Below are 19,513 nucleotides of genomic sequence, written 5' to 3'. Positions count from 1 at the left end.
TTGCAGCAAGCCGAGATCACACCACTGCACACCAGCCTGGGCGACACAGTGAGACTCTGTCTCAAAAAAAAAAAAGAAAGAAAATTAAGCACTGGTGAAGTCTAAGAAAAACCAGGACATGATGTAACTTTTAACCCTATGGGGTTACTCCATAGATACACAGTATCTCCTCCCTGCTCAGCTCCAGGGGCCATTCACAGAGAATGAAACACAGTGGCCCTAGAAACATCCAACCAGTAAGAAGATGGTTTCTGTTTCATACTCTGAGAGTAGTATTTGGAGGTTTTGTTGTTTGTTTGCGTTTTACTTTTTTTCTCTTTTGTAGAGACAGGGTCTCACTGTGTCACCCCGGCTGGAGTGCAGTGGCGCAGTCATAGCTCACTGCAGCCTCCAATTCCTGGGCTCGATCCTCCCACCTCAGCCTCCCCAGGTGCTGGGATTATAGGCGTGAGCCACCGCACCCAGCCTGCTTTTGTACTCTTAGTGCTATCCACTAAGTTTGGAGCAAGCCTGCCTATAGGGGCAGTCAAGCTGCGCTGGTATTAAGCTGGTCTAGCTTCAAGTCATCTGTCAGACCCCCTCCTTTTTTTCTCAGAAGTCTAGGGTCCTGTTATGTTGCCCAGGCTGGTCTTGAGCTCCTGGCCTCAAGCTATCCTCTTGCCTTGGCCCCCACAAAGTGCTGGCGTTACAGGTGTGAGCCACCTTGCCTGGCCAGTAATGGCAGCTTTAAAAGCAAGACTGTCAAATTCATGGCAGCCATACTCAGTATCATACATCATTGAGGCTTTGTTTGTCCATCCGTGTCCATGTTAGACTGGGTCCAGAACTAAGGGATGGGGTTGAAGACGTGGCCCCGTGTATCTCAAAATATCAGTTTGCTGAAAACCCACAGGAGAACTTTCCTGGATGTGCCACATGAAGTGTGAACCCAGTATTTTTTTTTTTTTTTGAGACAGAGTCTCACTGTGTCAACCAGACTGGAGTCAGTGGCATGATCTCAGCTCACTGCAACCTCTGCCTCCTGGGTACAAGCGATTCTCCTGCCTCAGCCTCCTGAGTAGCTGGGACTACAGGCACGTGCCACCACGCCCCACTAATTTTTTTGTATTTTTAGTAGAGATGGGGTTTCACCATATTGGCCAGGCTGGTCTCGAACTCCTGACCTTGTGATCTGCCCGCCTTGGCCTCCCAAAGTGCTGGGATTACAGGCTTGAGCCACCGTGCCCGGCCTGGACCCAGTATTTATTTGCACAGGTCTCTAGAAAGATCAGCCAATCTGCAAGCCACTTTTAGCTATTGTATGGAACTTTATACCGTATGTTTTGTGTGCAAACACTAGCTTCTGTTATAATTCCCCCTTTAATTTCCCTTTGCATTTCAGTTTTTTGTCTTGTTAATGATACTACTTACTCCATTACTACTGCTACTGTCAGTAACAATGGCCAAGATTTAGGGACTGTGAGTCAGTAAGGACCAGATGCCAGGCGCCTGTTGTGTAATATGTGGCTCTCTAAATGCTTCATGTCCTTTTTGAAACCAAGCAAGTATAAACAAAGAAACAAACAAACACAACTGTAAAATTCCCTCCTCTCCTTTATGGGACCCACTTAAAGGTGTTCTTTAAATATCTGAAGCCTTATATAACTAGAGAAAGGCTGCATAACTTCAACTTCATAGGTCACCTTATAAATATGTGTTTGAAAATAAACCAGCTGGGCACAGTGGCTCACGCCTGTAATCCCAGCACTTTGGGAGGCCAAGGCAGGTGAATCACTTGAGGTCAGGAGTTCAAGACCAGCCTGGCCAACATGGCAAAACCCCGTCCCTACTAAAAATACAAAAATTAGCCAGGCGTGGTGGCGCACGCCTGTAATCCCTGCTACTCAGGAGGCTGAAGCAGGAGAATCACTTGAACCCAGGAGGCAGAGGTTGCAGTGAGCCAAGATCATGCCATTGCACTCCAGCCTGGGGGACAAGAGCGAAACTCAGTCTCAAAAATAATAATAATTAAAAAATAAACCTACAAAGAAAACAAACAAACTCTTAGCAGTCAGAAGCCATTAGTCTAGTGAGAATACCTTTACAAAACTCAGCCCCCGGCCAGGTGCAGTGGCTCATGCCTGTAATCCCAGCAGTCTGGGAGGCTGAGGTGGGAGGATCACCTGAGGTCGGGACTTTGAGACCAGCCTGGCCAACATGGTGAAACTGTGTCTCTACTAAAAATACCAAAATTAGCCCGGCATGTTGGCGCATGCCTGTAATCCTAGCTACTCGGGAGGCTGAGGCAGGAGAATTGCTTGAACCCGGGAGGTGGAGGTTGCAGTGAGCCGAGATCGCGCCACGGCACTCCAGCTTGAGCGACTCTCTAGTGTGCTGCAGTGAGTGCAATCTTGGCTCACTGCAACCTGTGTCTCCCGGGTTCAAGAGATTCTCCAGCCTCAGCCTCCTGAGTAGCTGGGATTACAGGCCTGAGCTACCACACCTGGCTAATTTTTGAATTTTAGTAGAGACCGGGTTTCACCATGTTGGCTACGCTGGTCTCGAACTCCTGACCTCCAGTGATCTGCCTGCCTTGGCCTCCCAAACTGCTGGGATTACAGGTGTGAGCCACTGTGCCTGGCCTATACATTTATTTTATTTACCCATTTGTATATGATTTTCTATAGCTTAAAGTTACCTTGATTTTTTAAAAATATAAAAATACCATGATTTAAAAAACAAAACAACAACTGTGTTTAAGCCCTCTACTGATAATAAGGACCTGGCTGGGCGCGATGGCTCACACCTGTAATCCCAGCACTTTGGGAGGTCAAGGCGGGTGGATCACGAGGTCAAGAGTTTGAGACCAGCCTAGCCAATATGGTCAAACCCTGTCTCTACTAAAAAATGCAAAAATTAGCCAGGCTTGGTGGCGTGTACCTGTAGTCCCAGATACTTGGGAGGCTGAGGCAGGAGAATCGCTGGAACCTGGGAGGTGGAAATTTAAGTGAGCCAAGATTGCACCACTGCACTCTAGCCTGGGTGACAGAGTGAGATTCCGTCTCAAAAACAAAGAAAAAAGAAAAAAAGATAATAAGGACCACGGAGGGTTCTGAAGGGGGAACACACCGGTACTTTTAGGAAGATCCATGGGGCACCAGATGGGCAGGGAGAAGTGAAGGGGGCTGGAGTGGGGACAACCCATTTGAAAGTCACTGTGGTGATTCAGGAATGAGGACCTGAGGGCTCCAGTGGCCTGGGGTGGGGGGTGAGGGCAGCAGGAGCACCACAGGAATCAGGATTTACTGATTAAGGGGGTGGATCCCTCAGGCCTTGGGGAGCAGAATGGTCAGGTGTGGTGTAGGGCAATGGAGCCGGTGAATCTGCGGTGATGGCCTAGTGGAAAGATCTGTTAGGCAAATGGAGATAAAGAACAAAGTGAGGAGGCGGTGGCTCGTGCCTGTAATCCTAGCACTTTGGGAGACTGAGGTGGGAGGATCACTTGAGGTCAGGAGTTATAGACCAGGAGTTCAAGACTAGGTGTTTGAGATTAGCCTGAGCAACAGAGCAAGACCCTGTCTCTGCAAAAAATAAAAAAATTAAGGGGGTGCGGTGGCCCATGCCTATAGTCCCAGCTAGTTAGGAGACTGAGACAGGAGGACCGCTTGAGCCCAAGAGGCCAAGGCTGAAGTGAGCTGTGATCATGCCACTGCACTCCAGCCTGGGTGACAGAGCCAGACCCTGTGTCTTAAAAACGGGGGGGCGGGGCCGGGCGCAGTGGCTCACGCCTGTAATCCCAGCACTTTGGGAGGCTGAGGTGGGGGGATCACTTGAGGTCAGGAGTTCAAGATCAGCCTGGCGAACATAGTGAAACCCTGTCTCTACTAAAAATACAAAAATTAGCTGGGCGTGATGGTGCGCGCCTGTAGTCCCAGCTACTCAGGAGGCTGAGGCAGGAGAATCACTTCAACCTGGGAGGTGGAGGTTGCAGTAAGCCAAGATTGCGCCACTGCACTCCAGCCTGGCGACAGAGCAAGACTCTGTCTCAAAAAACAAACAACTACAAAAAAACAAGGGGATGGCGGTGAGGAGAGGGCTACGGGCTGAGCAGTGGACATCTAGGGATTTTGGAATTGGCCACACTGAGATTTTTCAGGAAGAGAACACAAGGGAAGGGCTCAGGTCTGAGTCTTGGGAAATGCAGCTGTTAGCAGGCATCAGGAGGGCAGGAGGTCTGATGAGTGAAGCATTAGGGAGACATGGTAGGTTTTTGGGCAGTAAGTGAATGATCATGAAATCCTAAGGTGGGAGGGGCCTGCTAGCTCCTCAGCCTCAGCTCTTGCCCCACATTTAAGGACTGCAGTCCTGAAAAGCAGCCGCCAGCCCACCTGTGGCTCACACATCTCCAGGAAGGAGGCCCACCCTGGCCTGACGGTGGCCTCTGCAGCCTCTCCTGCCTGCAGTGAGACCCTCTCCATTTGAGAGGGTGCCTCAGGTGTGGAACAGCATGGGTCCCTCCAGCATCACCATCCTGCCCTCTAGAGTATCCCTGGCCAGACACCAGAGGTTGGAGCTTATGATGGTGAGTCCTCACAGGTTAAACACTCCCGGTGTCATCTCAGGACATGGCTTTGAGAATCCTCTATCTCCTACCTACCAGGCCAAGGGCTGTGAGCTGAGACAAGGAAGAGTGAGGCCAACCCGGCTCCGCTGGTCACCTCCTTTGGGAGAGGGAACACATTCTTCCCAAGTGCTCGGACACACATTATCTCATTTACCCCTCTGTCCCTTGGGTACCAAGGCTCATCTTCTTCCCAAGGAAGAGGAAGCTGAATCTCCAAGAGTTGCCCAAGACCACACCAGCCAGTGAGGATGGCGCAGGGTTTGTGTTGGGATTCAGTCAGGCTGGTGGGAAAAATATTAGATAGTTTTAGAGATAGACACCAATCTTCTTGGAAGGCCGAGAAGTTTGCATTAGCTTCGGTAATAGATATGGTTGAAGGCAACCTGATCTTTACCTTTTAACAAATTAAAGTAGTAATAAAGGAAGGCAGAGTAGTTTACCTAGCTAGCTTGTTTACTCATTCGATCTTAAAACTAACCTTTGATATACCAGGTGCTTAAGTGCTTTTTACTGGGGAAGTCCGCAATGTCAATTACCTTCTAATGGTGTTGACTCAAGCTTTTGTTAACTAATCTTACTGAATAAATGTGATTCTGACTAGCTGATCAGGGTCGCAGTCGCAACTGTTTACAGGACTCAGCAGGGAGCCTGTAAGTGGCTTGGACCCTCAGCTCGACTGGCAGAGCAAAGTATCTGTGTGCCATTATACTTTATTCATCCATCACCAGGTCAGGGGTCTGCAAGGGACAGACTCCCCGCAGCTGGTGCCCCCTCAAAAGGAGTGCTGTCGCAGGTTTGGACCCGGGTCTACCTCCAGGACCTCACTTTTTTGTTTGTTTTTTGTTCTGAGATGCAGTTTTGCTCTGTCGCTCAGGCTGGAATGCAGTGGCACGATCTTGGCTCACTGTAACATCTGCCTCCCGGGTTCAAGTGATTCTCCTGCCTCAGCCTCCCAAGTAGCTGGGATTACAGGGCCCACCATCATGCCCAGCTAATTTTTGTATTTTTAGTAGAGACGGAGTTTTACCATGCTGGCCAGGCGGGTCTCAAACTCCTGACCTCAACTGATCTGCCTGCCTTGGTCTCCCAAAGTGCTGGGGTTACAGGTGTGAGCCACCACACCTGGCCAGGAACTCACTGTTATTGCAGCCCCTCGGGGCATAAGGCCCATAACTAAGAAGAGCACTGGGCTGGGCGTGGTGGATCACGCCTGTAATCCAAGCACTTTGGGAGGCCGAGGCAGGCAGATCATGAGGTCAGGAGTTCGAGACCAGCCTGGCCAATATGGTGAAACCCTGTCTCTACTAAAAATACAAAAATTAGCTGGGCATGGTGGTACGTGTCTGTAGTCCCAGCTACTTGGGAGGCTGGGGCAGAAGAATCCCTTAAACTCAGGAGGCGGAGGTTGCAGTGAGCCAAGACTGCGCCACTGCACTCCAGCCTGGGCAACAGAGCAAGACTAGTCTCAAACAAAGAGAAGAGCACTGGGTGAGTTGTTCATGACAGGTGTGAGGGTGGGATCCTCTACATCCCTGCAAGAGCTCCCCTGCCAGGCAGATTGCTGCCATGGCCGCGATGCCAGCTGACTGAGGGCAAGAGGACATGGCAGCCTTTATGTCCCTAGGAGCAGAACACCCAGACTCTTCCTGGAGGATGTATTGGCCCAAATGGGGGTGCCCTGCCCTTCCCAGCTCCTCTCTCCAACTCTGAGGAAGAGGACAGAGGGACTGAGAGGCTCACCCTTGGGTCCCAGACACGCTTGGGCCCATCTGAGCAGGAGAGGTGTGTTTAGGATCCACGGTGGCTCTGAAGTCACTGTGCATGGGTTTAAATCCACTCCTGCCACTGGTGACCTGTGTGCAAGTGACTTACCCTTTCTGTCCCAGGATGATAATAATAATGGTGCCATTAGTTGTGGAGGTTTAAGGAGTTGTTACATGCAAACACAGTGCCTAGTGCGTAAGTGCTCAATAAATGTAACTATGTCAGCAGGCACCATCCTCATGTGTTACTCTGGAGCTGGGCGTGGTGGCTCATGCCCATAATCTCAGCACTTTGCAGGGTGAAGGTGGGAGGACTGCTTGAATCCAGGAGTTTGAGACCAGCCTGGGCAATATAGTGAGATCCTATTTCTATAAAATATTAAAAAAATTATTCAGGAAGAAGTTTTGTGAGGAACAAAGAATTTTTAAATTAAGTTAGCCAGGCATGGTGGCACGCACCTGTAGGTTCAGCTACTTGAGAGGCTAAGGTGGGAGGATTGCTTCAGCCTAGAAATTCAAGGCTGCAGTGAGCTATGATCGTGCCACTGCACCCCAGGCTGGGTGACAGCAAGACACTGTCTCTAAAAATAAAAAATTACTCTGAACCTTGGAGACACAGACTAAGGGGTCCAGAATCTTTTTTTTTTTTTTTGAGATGGAGTCTCGCTCTGTCACCTAGGCCGGCGTGCAGTGGCGCGATCTCGGCTCACTGCAAGCTCCGCCTCCCGGGTTCACGCTATTCTCCTGCCTCAGTCTCTCCGAGTAGCTGGGACTACAGGCGCCCGCCACCACGGCCGGCTAATTTTTTTGTATTTTTAGTAGAGACGGGGTTTCACCGTGGTCTCGATCTCCTGACCTCGTGATCCGCCCGCCTCGGCCTCCCAAAGTGCTGGGATTACAAGCGTGAGCCACCGCGCCCGGCCTAGGGGTCCAGAATCTATACCTACAGTTAAACGGGGGTTGGAACATCAGCAGTGAAGGACCATTCATATAATGAAGCCACCTTGGCCTCATTGGGGACACAGAGGAGTGACAGGGATGGTGACCAGCTGGCAGGTCAGTGCCCTGTAAAGACACAAGCTGCCCAGCAACAGCCAGTTACTGACATGTGAAAACGTGGATCACATTGCCACATCTTTGGATTTTCCAAAGAAGCAGAAAATTCAGGCCAGGTGCGGTGGCTCAGGCCTGTAATCCCAGCACTTTGGGAGGCTGAGGTGGGCGGATCACAACGTCAGGAGATTGAGACCATCCTGGCTAACACGGTGAAACCCTGCCTCTACTAAAAATACAAAAAAATTAGCCGGGTGTGGTGGCAGGCGCCTGTAGTCCCAGGTACTCAGGAGACTGAGGCAGGAAAATGGTGTGAACCCGGGAGGCAGAGCTTGCAGTGAGCCAAGATTGCACCACTGCACTCTAGCCTGAGTGACAGTGCGAGACTGTCTCAATAAATAAATAAATAAATAAATAAATAAGCAAGAAATTCAATTTTTAATTTTTCTTTTTGAGATACAGTCTTACTATGTCACCCAGGGTGGAGTGCAGTGGCATGATCTCAGCTGACTGCAACCTCCACCAACTGGGTTCAAGCAATTCTCGTGCCTCAGCCTCCAGAGTAGCTAGGACTACAGGTGCACGCCACTATGCCCAGCTAATTTTTTTTTTTTTTGAGACAGAGTCTCACTCTGTCACCCAGGCTGGAGTGCAGTGGTGCGATCTCTGCTCACTGCAAACTCCGCCTCCCAGGTTCAAGCAATTCTCCTGCCCAGCCTCCTGAGTAGCTGGGATTACAGGTATACACCACTACGCCCAACTAATTTTTGTATTTTTAGTAGAGACGGGGTTTCGCCATGTTGGTCAGACTGGTCTCGAACTCCTGACTTTGTGATCCGCCTGCCTCAGCAACCCAAAGTACTGGGATTACAGGCGTGAGCCACTGTGCCCAGCCAGCCCCAGCTAATTTTTGTATTTTTAGTAGAGACGGGGTTTCACCATGTTGGCCAGGCTGGTCTTGAACTCCTGATTTCAGGTAATCCTCCTGCCTCAGCCTCCCAAAGTGCTGGGATTACAGGCATGAGCCACCAGGCCTGGCCTTTAGCAATTTCTTCTCTTTTCTCTTTTCCTTCCTTCCTCCCTCCCTCCCTTCCTTCCTTCCTTTTCTCTCTCTCCCTCCCTCCTTCTTTTTTTTTTTTTTTTTTGAGACAGGGTCTCACTCTGTCATCCAGGCTGGAGTGCAGTGGCTCAATCTCAGCTCACTGCAACCTCTGCCTCCTGGGCTCAAGTGATCTGCCTGCCTCGGCCTCACAAAGTGCTGGGATTATAGGCGTGAGCCACTGCGCCTGGCTAATTTTTGTATTTTTAGTAGAGACATGGTTTCACCATGTTGTCCAGGCTGGTCTCGAACTCCTGACCTCAAGTGATCCACCTGCCTTGGCCTCCCAAAGGGTTGCGATTACAGGCGTGAGCCACCGTGCCCAGCTGCCTTTAGTAATTTCTGACCTTTGGTTTACTCTTCCCCCAGGCCCCTCAGTCTCTGGACAGAGCCCTCTGCACGCTCCCAGGATTCCTCTGTGTCTGTAACACATACACAATACCAAACTTCCCAAGGGTAGAAAGCCCAATTTCCATGCATCTCTGAGGTATGCCCACCCCGGTGTTAACCACAGTGCCCAGGAATAATAATGCAATGTGTTGAACTGAAAGAATCAGGTGACCTTAAGTACACCACTCGCTTCTCACACCTTGGTTTCCTCCTCGGTGAAATGGGGATGATGGGCAACCTTATCCCATGGGACTGTGATAAGGAAGACAAGACAGAAAGGCTGTAAAAATTGCGAGCATAGATAACTTGGACGTTGAGAGGCCACCAGTGTTCCTGGGTTTTTAAAGGTTTCTTCTGCTGTGAGCCGGGTGCCCTCTGAGCTATGAGAAAAGAGGTTCTCCCTCCTTGGCCAGGGAACCCCCAGTGGCTTCTTTCCTGCCACCGTAAGCCTCAGTTTCCTCCCCCGAGGAGACGTGTTTGGGGAAGAGGGGCTGGGACACAGGCTATTGCAAATCCTTGCCGGCTATGCTTGTCCCTGCAGTCCCAACTCCTGCAGCCATGACTTCCATCAAGCATTAAGGCCATGTTTAGTGCTTGGGGTGTTCCCTCTCAGGTCTGCTCTGCCAGCCCCTGCTCCCATCCCAGCCCCATCCCAGCCCCTTCCCAGGGTGAGTCCAAACAAAGGCTGGCCTCAGGGGATTAGCAGCCACCAAATCTGAGATAGGGCTTTCCGGGCGCGGCCGGCGGAGCCCCTGCGAGATGAAGAGCGGCCAGAAGCCCAGGGACCCTCGCGGGCATCGGGGCTCCCCCAGATGCCCACGCTGCCTGCTCCCACTGGAGACGGGGACAGGGGCGTCGTCCCAGCCTCCTGCCTGCTCCCACTGCTGTCCCCTTTTTTCCCCAGGCTGCGGGAGGCAAAGGGTTAAATCCCATAGAGCTGATGCTCTGACTCCAGGCTAGAGGGGCCCGGGAAGCTGGGGTCACTTCCTGCTCCGTCCCAGTCACCCTGAACTGGTCCCCGGGTCCTCAGCCTGGAATCACCCCTTAAGAAGGACCCCAGAGTCCTCGGCGCCCAGTCCGTCCCCCGAGGCAGGGCACTGAAGGGGTTAAGTCCCCTGGGGCTGGATTCCTCCTTCCGGCTTTTCCCAGACCCCAGAGCCGTGAGTTGGGGACGCCTGGGTTCCCGGGGGGTGGCCTGGAGTGCCCGGGACGGCCGCCGGGGAACAATGGGGCCCGGGAGGCGGGGGCCGGGAGCCCGGGCCTGAGCCCCCCACCCGTGCCCAGGGCTGTGGCCGGGGTGGGGGCGGGCGGGGGGCGCGGAGGGCCGAGGATTCTGGGAAGCGCGGGGGTCGGTGGCGGGGGAGGGGAGCCTGGGGATTCTGGGAAGAGGGATCGGCCGGGGCCGGGGGCCGGCGCTGCCAGCGCAGCCCTGGAGGAGCCTGGCAGTGCTGGAAGGAGCCGGGACCCCGGGGGCCGGGGCGGGGGCGGATGCCCAGGCTCTGGATCAGCAGTGGGACGGGGGTCGCGGCTCCGGGGGAGCATAAGTCTGGGGTCGACGGTGCAGGCGGTGGGGTGGCCGGGCCGGGCGGTCGCATTTCCGCCGCCTCCATGTCAGGGTCACCCTGGGCCATTCCCCACATCTCTCGGGAGGCGGCTCCTCATTCCCTCCCTCTGCAGTGGGGCCATCGTGAGGTCTCAGGCTGGCGTGCCTGGCGCCTGGGCTCCCAGCGCCTCGGCCTCCCTCGGTCTTCCCACGTCCATGCTCTGTGTCGGCCCTGTCATTAACCCTTTCCCTCCTACTCTGGACCACTAGGGGAGAATTTTTTGGAGACCATCGAGGTCCACAAACTCTTACCTGTCCCCAGCAAACATAGCAGGGCATCCTTGCCGGACCAGACATCAGGCAGCCCCCAGTGTGGCAGAGGTCTCCGCTTCCACCACCCCAAAGACACTTACAGGCGGGGAGGGGGGATTCTCGGAGCTTAAGTAGCTGCAGAGATGAAGAAATTAATTTACTTCCTAAACGTTAACTTCTGTCTCTCCTACCGCTCTTCGCCAGGGTGCAGCAGTCTTGCTTCACCTTGGTCACCTCTCAGCTGCCTCCTGCCATGTCTCCCTTGCCCCACTGCCCCTGTGCACACAGCGCCCACCTCACACAGCCATCCAAAGTTTCCAGGCCCCACCCAGGGATTCTCTGCAGGGTGTAAATGGTGTGGGACCTCCTTATAGCCCTTTGTTCCTGTGGCCCGGTTCCCTCATCCTGAACTCATCTCACCATTTTTGGAGTGACAGCTGGCTGTTTTTATTTATTTGTTTATTTATTTATTTTACCAGGGGGCCACTTGGAACTCCTGCTCCTTTGCTGCCATCCCCTTGCAAACTGATCTTTAAAGGCATTAGACCAAACAGGTGTTCCAGGGGCTAGGGACATTCACTCATTCATTCATTCAGCAAAGTTTCTGGAGCACCTATTAAGTGCCAGGCTAGGCTTGGGAAACAGCCTCAACAAAGCAGAACAAAAGGAGTAAAAGGAGGGTCCAGGCAGGAGTGGGGACAGGAGGGCTTTGGTGGGGAGTATGGTTCCAGCTCATGGGTGCAGACCAGCAGGCCTAGTCCCTGGGTCCAACTCCTCCTTTTCTAGCCTGGGAAACCTCTGGGTCCCAGGAATTTCTCCAGCCTATTCTCACTGCCAGCAGGCTCCCCATGAGCTGTCCTCATCACCTGTCTACTGCCAGCCTCCCATGAGCATGAGTCTCACATGACTCCCAAGGTCACCTCATGCTCTCAGAGACAGGGGTGAGCCAGACACGGAGCCCTGCTTTTATCATCTTAGCTCTGCCACTTCCCAGCCTTGACCTTGGAGAGGTTTCCCCAGGCGTTGATGTACTAATCTGTAAAATGGACAGCCTGATTTCTGGGTCTCCTCACCAGGCTGTGGGAGGACTGGGTGAGAGAAATGACACCATGGCAGGCGCTGGGTCTGCCGCAGGTGTTCACACAAGCATCCATCCTCCACTTCTCCTTACTTTTTCTCTTCCTCTGGGCGGTTCCTGCAGATGCAGCTTTAAACTGCCCCTCCCCCCACCTCCAGCCTGACCCTCTTTCTGTGCTTGGATAGCAGGAAAGTGCCCCAGTCCTTTTAGAGGGCCTCTGTCTCCTCTGGGAAACTGGGGTGTTTTTTTTTTCTTAACCCTTTAAGTGTCTCAGGCAGCCTCGGTTCACTCTGGGGCACAGAAAAGTTTATTAGTCTCAATTAGCAGCTCCATTAGGAGGAAAATTAGAGCCTTAATGAGCTTCCTCTGATTAGCAAATAACAGGTTTCCCAGCCTCTGGGCATCAGAGGTGTGGAGTGAAAACCTCCTTCCCCTGTGGATGTCACAGACTGCTCCAGCCCCCATTCTGGGTTCAAAGGCTTATGAGTGATGAGTTTTTAATTACGCTCTTAAATTCACCTGCTTGCTTAGTTGTGCTCTTAAGATCTGGAGTGAGAATCAGGACTGCAGGGGAAGGGGGCCACAGCAAGAACCCGTGCCCAGAAAAATGGGGTGGGAGGACACTGAAGCTCACACAAGGAGGAATGGGGCGGGGCAGGGTGGGAGTGAGGTTCAGGGGGAATAAAGCAAAGTGCAAAATCAGCTCCCAGTGTGCGCTCATCGCTGTCTTCCCTCGCAGGGTCCCTGGAACACTGCAGTCCTGAGCTCTGGGATGGAGCCCGAGACTGCGCTGTGGGGCCCGGATCTGCAGGGTCCGGAACAGAGCCCCAACGATGCTCACAGAGGTGAGGGGCACAAGAGGGGGCTGCGGTCCCGGCGAGACGGTGGTCCCGGCTCAGGGAGGGGCCTGGACTCTGGGGGACACCCAGGGGAGGGAAGAGAGACCAAACCCCGTGTTCTGAAAGGGGCTGGGGGCTGTAGACTCCCTTTCTTTCTGTAGGTGCCGAGAGTGAAAACGAAGAGGAGAGCCCTCGGCAGGAAAGTTCTGGGGAGGAGATCATCATGGGAGACCCGGCTCAGAGTCCAGAATCCAAGGACTCAACAGAGATGTCCCTGGAGAGACCCTCCCAGGACCCCTCTGTCCCCCAGAACCCCCCAACTCCACTGGGTCACTCCAACCCCTTGGACCACCAGACCCCCCTGGACCCCCCAGCCCCGGAGGTAGTCCCTACCCCATCTGACTGGACCAAGGCCTGCGAGGCCAGCTGGCAGTGGGGCGCTCTCACCACATGGAACAGCCCCCCGGTCGTCCCCGCCAACGAGCCCAGCCTGCGAGAGCTGGTGCAGGGCCGCCCGGCGGGGGCGGAGAAGCCCTACATCTGCAACGAGTGTGGCAAGAGCTTCAGCCAGTGGTCCAAGCTGCTGCGGCACCAGCGCATCCACACGGGAGAGCGGCCCAACACCTGCTCCGAGTGCGGCAAGAGCTTCACGCAGAGCTCGCACCTGGTGCAGCACCAGCGCACACACACCGGCGAGAAGCCCTACAAGTGCCCCGACTGCGGCAAGTGCTTCAGCTGGAGCTCCAACCTGGTGCAGCACCAGCGCACGCACACAGGAGAGAAGCCCTACAAGTGCACGGAGTGCGAGAAGGCCTTCACCCAGAGCACCAACCTCATCAAGCACCAGCGATCCCACACCGGCGAGAAGCCCTACAAGTGCGGCGAGTGCCGCCGGGCTTTCTACCGCAGCTCAGACCTCATCCAGCACCAGGCCACGCACACAGGCGAGAAACCCTACAAGTGCCCCGAGTGCGGGAAGCGCTTCGGCCAGAACCACAATCTCCTCAAGCACCAGAAGATCCACGCGGGCGAGAAGCCATACCGCTGCACCGAGTGCGGGAAGAGCTTCATCCAGAGCTCGGAGCTGACCCAGCACCAGCGCACGCACACAGGCGAGAAGCCCTACGAGTGCTTGGAGTGCGGCAAGAGCTTCGGCCACAGCTCCACCCTCATCAAGCACCAGCGGACTCACCTGCGCGAGGATCCATTCAAGTGCCCGGTGTGCGGCAAGACCTTCACCCTGAGCGCCACGTTGCTGCGGCACCAGCGCACGCACACGGGCGAGCGGCCCTACAAGTGCCCCGAGTGCGGCAAGAGCTTCAGCGTCAGCTCCAACCTCATCAACCACCAGCGCATCCATCGCGGCGAGCGGCCCTACATCTGCGCCGACTGCGGCAAGAGCTTCATCATGAGCTCCACCCTTATCCGCCACCAGCGCATCCACACCGGTGAGAAGCCCTACAAGTGCTCCGACTGCGGCAAGAGCTTCATCCGCAGCTCCCACCTTATCCAGCACCGCCGCACGCACACCGGCGAGAAGCCCTACAAGTGCCCCGAGTGCGGCAAGAGCTTCAGCCAGAGCTCTAACCTTATCACCCACGTCCGCACGCACATGGATGAGAACCTGTTCGTGTGCTCCGACTGCGGGAAGGCCTTCCTGGAAGCCCACGAGCTGGAGCAGCACCGGGTGATCCATGAGAGGGGGAAGACCCCAGCGCGGAGGGCGCAGGGCGACACCCTGCTGGGGCTCGGGGACCCCTCCCTGCTGACCCCGCCGCCGGGAGCCAAGCCGCACAAGTGTCTCGTGTGCGGAAAGGGCTTCAACGACGAGGGCATCTTCATGCAACATCAGAGGATCCACATCGGAGAAAACCCCTACAAAAATGCAGACGGCCTCATCGCACACGCAGCCCCCAAACCTCCTCAGTTACGATCCCCAAGGCTCCCTTTCAGAGGGAATTCCTACCCCGGGGCTGCGGAGGGCAGAGCCGAAGCCCCCGGACAGCCCCTTAAGCCGCCGGAGGGTCAGGAGGGCTTCAGCCAGAGGCGGGGGCTGCTGTCCTCCAAGACCTACATCTGCTCCCACTGCGGAGAGAGCTTCCTGGATCGCTCTGTGCTCCTCCAGCATCAGCTCACCCACGGCAACGAAAAGCCCTTTCTCTTTCCTGATTATAGAATTGGCCTAGGGGAAGGCGCAGGGCCCAGCCCCTTCTTAAGTGGGAAGCCCTTTAAATGCCCTGAATGCAAACAAAGCTTTGGCCTCAGCTCTGAGCTGCTGCTGCACCAGAAAGTCCATGCAGGCGGGAAGAGCTCCCAGAAGAGTCCAGAGCTGGGGAAGAGCTCTTCCGTCCTCCTAGAGCATCTCAGGAGCCCCCTGGGGGCCAGACCCTACAGCTGCTCAGATTGCAGGGCCTCCTTCCTCGACCGCGTGGCCCTCACCCGGCACCAAGAAACCCACACCCAGGAAAAGTCCCCCAGTCCCGAGGAACCCCCTCCAGAGGAAGCCACCCTGTCCACAGACCAGGAAGGTGAGGGGGAAGCCCCTACCCCCACAGAGAGCAGCAGCCATGGGGAAGAGGAAGAAGGGGAAAACCCCAAAACCCTAGTGGAAGAAAAGCCCTATCTGTGCCCCGAGTGTGGAGACGGCTTCACAGAAGTCGCAGCCCTCCTGCTCCATAGGAGCTGCCACCCAGGTGTCTCCCTGTGAAATGGGTCTGGAGACCAGGGGCCTTGCTCTCTCCAGAGAGGAACACTGGATTTTTTCCCCCAAAAAAATTACACGGGGAAGGGAGGATAACCCTATCAGATGGTAGTAGAGTGGAGGAGAAAGAACCCTGGGAAAAAATAGTGCTTTTACATCAGTGATGAGAAACCCTATAAAATTGTTGGTGGGAAGCACTTATAAGGCAGCAGAGAAAAACTGTTGGGTTAGAAACCCTATAAATATGTAGGAAAAAAAAAAAAGCCCTTTAAATCTGTAGCAGAAAAACCCTATAAACCATAGTGGATAAAAGCCCTATTAATTGTAGGAAGAGGTCCCAATACGTCTCTGAACCACCCTATAAAACTGTATCAAAATCCTTAGGAAATTCCTATAGGGTCAGGGAAGTGCCGCGATGGCACTGACCCGGGAGGAACGACCCTCAGAAGATGCAGAAAACACCTCTCCCTCGCTGTTCCACAGTGTTCTCTCCCAGCAGCCCTGGACAGTTCCCATGGAGGAAGATGCTCAGCTGGGGGAGTGGTGTGGGAACTGGGTGGAACTGAAAAGGAAGAAAATAGGAGAAAAATAAGTGACCAGGAGCTCTGGAGCCCCCAGAGGAGATAAGACAGAGACTAGGAAGAAAAGGTCCCGCTCACTGCACTGGGGTTCCTTGGGGTTTGAGGCCAATGTTAGATAAATTGTGTGTGTTAGGGAAAGAGGCCTGTGGAATCCCTTATCAAAAAGAACCCCAAAATGGGGAAGAAAAAACAAATTGGCAAGCCTTTTTAAAGGCTGAAGTTTGGGGTGCAGAAACATGGTCAGTATAAGGATACTGAGAAACCACCACAAAAATTAGGGGGAAGCAGGGGGCAGTTTCTGTTAGATTGCTTTGAGGGGAGCAAACCAAGGTGGGGAAACTGCTCACATGGAACCCAGCTAACTCCAGGCCCCTTCTTGCTTCCGGGAGCTTGTGAAACTGCAAGTATCAGGCAGGTCCCAGCTCTCAGGGTGCAAGGGTTCTCCCCGCACCAGGCAGGACCACCCTTTCTCCCTGCCTAGCCAGGGACTTCTACTCTACAAGGCCTCCAGGGATGGCAGTTGCCTCCCACCACATTCTCAGGTCTCACCGTCAGGAGGTTTTTCCTGAAATCTAACTGCCGCCAGTGGCAGCACATTTCCTCGAATTCTGTCCTCAGTGGAGAGGGAGAACCGCTGCTAGTCGACCTCCAAAGAATAAAGCCCTTCAGAGACTTAGGGCCTTTGTGTGGGCCTCCCCAGCCTTCTCCCAAGTCATCAGGACCACAGAATTTCTTAGAAAGCTTTGATTAGCCAGCAACTTGATTTTAAACTTCAGCTATTCATCTTTGTTGGTAGCAAGGCTGCCCCGCAGGATAAGGCAGCCTCCCTGGTGGGGATCCAGACACCCCACGGACTGAGCCACAGGTCCCTGAGGAGTCCATAGAGGCCGTATCACCCTCCTCACCCTGGTACCTGGAGCCCTCCAGGGTTGTGATGATCCAGCCCAATCTCAGCCTTGGGATGGATGGGATGGATTCCACTCACTTGGCTCCCCTCTCCTCCTTAGCCAGAAACCTTCAGAAGGAAACAGAAGGATGAGAAAGGCTCCCTTGCCAGGCCCATCTCACCTCCCACACCACACAGTTACACGTTCATAAACAGCCAAGCCTGCTCACAGGCCTGGGCGTATGTGGCTGGGGAGAGACTGTTGCCCTATGAGATGGCGGAAGAGAGAAAACTCTTGAATGAAACATCCGTAACAAGAATCCCACTCCCTAATCCTGGAGACCCCTTCAAAAGGAGAGGACTCTGCTCAGTGCTGGGTCGCAAAGGAAGTGCTTGCCAACCCCAGTAGTGCACTGTCCTGGAGTAAGAGGACTGAGATGCCAGCTGTGGGGCCCATCAGGAGTCACATCTCAGAGAGGGGTGACCCGGATTTTTGCAAAGCTGTGGAAGAGACCTCTAATTCCATGACCTAAAGGTTCACACAACCTTTATGCAAATCCTTCGCCCTTCGTCTATCCTGGCCCCAGTGGGATGACCCTCACATTTAAAAGGATCAAAATCTCAAACATTGTGGGAGGAAAACGCCAGGCCTGCTGGGGAGAGGGAGAAGGCAGGCCTCAAGATTGTGTGGAGAACCATGTTGCCATCTGTGTAACGCCCCAGCCTACCCAAGTGCCAGGAAGGGAAGCACTACTGAGGGGGGCTCTGCCTGTGGGTCTCTCCCTAACAGAATGCCGATGAAGGGGGTGCCCTGTAAGACTGAGAAGTCTGCCAAGTCTAAGCAGATTTCCCCCTCCCCAAGATGGTAGCAGAAACTGAAGTTGTAAAGACAAACCCCTCGCAAAGCCAGAAGCAGATGCTCTCAGAAACGGGCCTAAGGAATCTGTTCCCAGAAGAGGTCTGGGGAGCAACTTTTGGGGCTCAGAGGCCAGTCTGGGGGGAGGCAGGCAGTGTGGCCAAAGGCCGGCGCAGGCCTGTTTCGGACTAGGGTGTAGCATATGTAGTAGGATGCTCGCATGTTGTAGGGACGGGTGAGGGCTAAGGGGCTTGGCTCTCGTACGAGATGGATGATGTGAGCATAGTTCGTAGGGTCAGGCGTCTTCCAGTAGGAAAGGGGCAGGGTCTGAGACCTCTGGGGTGTGGCCTGTTCTCTCTTGCCCACCTCCCCAAGCTCCTTTAACCAGGAGCTTCCCTCCCAGAGTGAGTCTTGGGAGGATTGAAGCGGGGAGGTGGCAGTGGCTAGAGTTGCTCAGATCGGCTCAGATGAAGGCCCAGGGGTCAAAGCATCTGCTCACCAGAACTGAGTCTGGAGGGCACTGTGCAGCCAAACCCTCTTGTCCAATCACATGCAGGCCCCAGGCCCCTCAGAAACGCCCTGGTGGAGGGAGGAGCCCAACAGATAGGGTCAGGGATTCAGTGAGGAAAGCAAAGGGGAGAGCTTAGAGTGAAACTCGAAACTGCAGTGGACATGGAGGTCAGATGGGAACTTGGAACTGGGCATGAATCCTGAATGATAGGGAAACTTGAAGCCATCACAGCCAAGAGGTGGGGTTCCGTGACCCGCCCTGAGGTCAGCAGCTCCCAGACTCCTTTGCCTTCACTAGGGAAGCCCCAGTCACCTGACTTGTCCCCATAGAGTGAAGAGAGGCTCCACTTTTGAGTGTTGTGTGTCCAAAACAGTGTTTTGTGTGTCACTGGTGGTCATGTTGCTTAGTTGAAGAGAATAAAGGGAGTAAGATTTCCTGGGTGTTTCTTGTTTTTTCTTTCAGCCTAAAGTGAGCTGAAAGAGCATGGCCTCACCTTAAGCCGGAGCCCAGGAGTGACTGCAAAAGCTCAGCCCAGCCCCAGGGCCCCCTTCACCCAGGGGCCCTAAAATCCCCATCCAGTGCTGGCGTGTGGGAAGCTGAAGAGTTTATGAAGTTTTAAGCTGCACTCCCTTGGTGCAGAAAGGGATAAATCTGATGAGATGGCAGCCGAGCTAAGCTGTTCTCATCGGTGCCTGGCCTCTCCACCAGCAGGACTGCAGAGTGGCTGCCTGGTGGCTCTGGCGCTGGCCAGCTCAGGCCCAGCTGTGCAGCCCCAGGGAGGCCTCTCTGGCCACCACACCTGCAACCTGCCACAGGGAAGTTCTGAGGATCTAGTTTCAGAAGCTGGCATCCACCATTCCTGGTTCACTTGGGAACCCTGGGAGAGGTGGGTGGAGACCTGGCTTGTCATCTCACTCCCAGGATGTCAGCCTTTGTGCCCTCACTGTGTGGAGAGGGTGAGGCTCAGAGAAGGGCAGCCACTTGCCCAAGATCCACAGCAAGTCCGTGAAGGAAACCAGAATGGCCAGGAACTCAAGCATGTTTTGCGCCCACTCCATCCCAATGTCAGGCCTGCTTCAGTGCTCAGTCTCCTGGGCCCTGGGCCTGGCCATGGGGGGTTGGGGGGATCCTGCCCCAGCCAGAAAGTGTCTCCCCACCTTTCCTGTATCCCTCTGACCACAACCCAGGGCAGGTTCAGTGTCTCCTTCCCTTCCCCACCTGGAAAGGGGGCTGGGAGGAGAGGAGAAGCAAGTAATGAAGGCTACTCTACATTCTCTGTGTGCCAAGCCCTGGGGACA

At 54.3% G+C, this 19,513-nt stretch overlaps 1 protein-coding gene across 1 annotated transcript; it reads left to right on the top strand.

Annotated features, from left to right (window-relative positions):
* Positions 1–9,890: 9,890 nt before the first annotated feature.
* Positions 9,891–18,650, top strand: ZNF629 (zinc finger protein 629). The gene is made up of 3 exons (XM_032155722.2): positions 9,891–10,068; positions 12,581–12,686; positions 12,842–18,650. The coding sequence occupies exons 2-3, from the start codon at positions 12,614–12,616 to the stop codon at positions 15,385–15,387; spliced, it is 2,619 nt and encodes an 872-aa protein (XP_032011613.1). The 5' UTR covers positions 9,891–10,068; positions 12,581–12,613; the 3' UTR covers positions 15,388–18,650.
* The last annotated feature ends 863 nt before the right edge of the window (positions 18,651–19,513 follow it).

The sequence above is a fragment of the Hylobates moloch genome, unplaced genomic scaffold (assembly GCF_009828535.3).
Source record: "Hylobates moloch isolate HMO894 unplaced genomic scaffold, HMol_V3 SCAFFOLD_6, whole genome shotgun sequence".
In the NCBI taxonomy this organism is placed as follows: domain Eukaryota; kingdom Metazoa; phylum Chordata; class Mammalia; order Primates; family Hylobatidae; genus Hylobates; species Hylobates moloch.
Note: the sequence above shows the minus strand (reverse complement) of the source record. Positions and strands in the feature narration are given on the sequence as shown.

Bases quoted from the DNA above. Each gene is read 5' to 3' on its own strand.
- ZNF629 (XM_032155722.2), top strand. From the start codon at position 12,614: ATGGAGCCCGAGACTGCGCTGTGGGGCCCGGATCTGCAGGGTCCGGAA. The intron at 12,687-12,841 runs GTGAGGGGCACA...TTCTTTCTGTAG, and splicing joins CCCCAACGATGCTCACAGAG to GTGCCGAGAGTGAAAACGAA.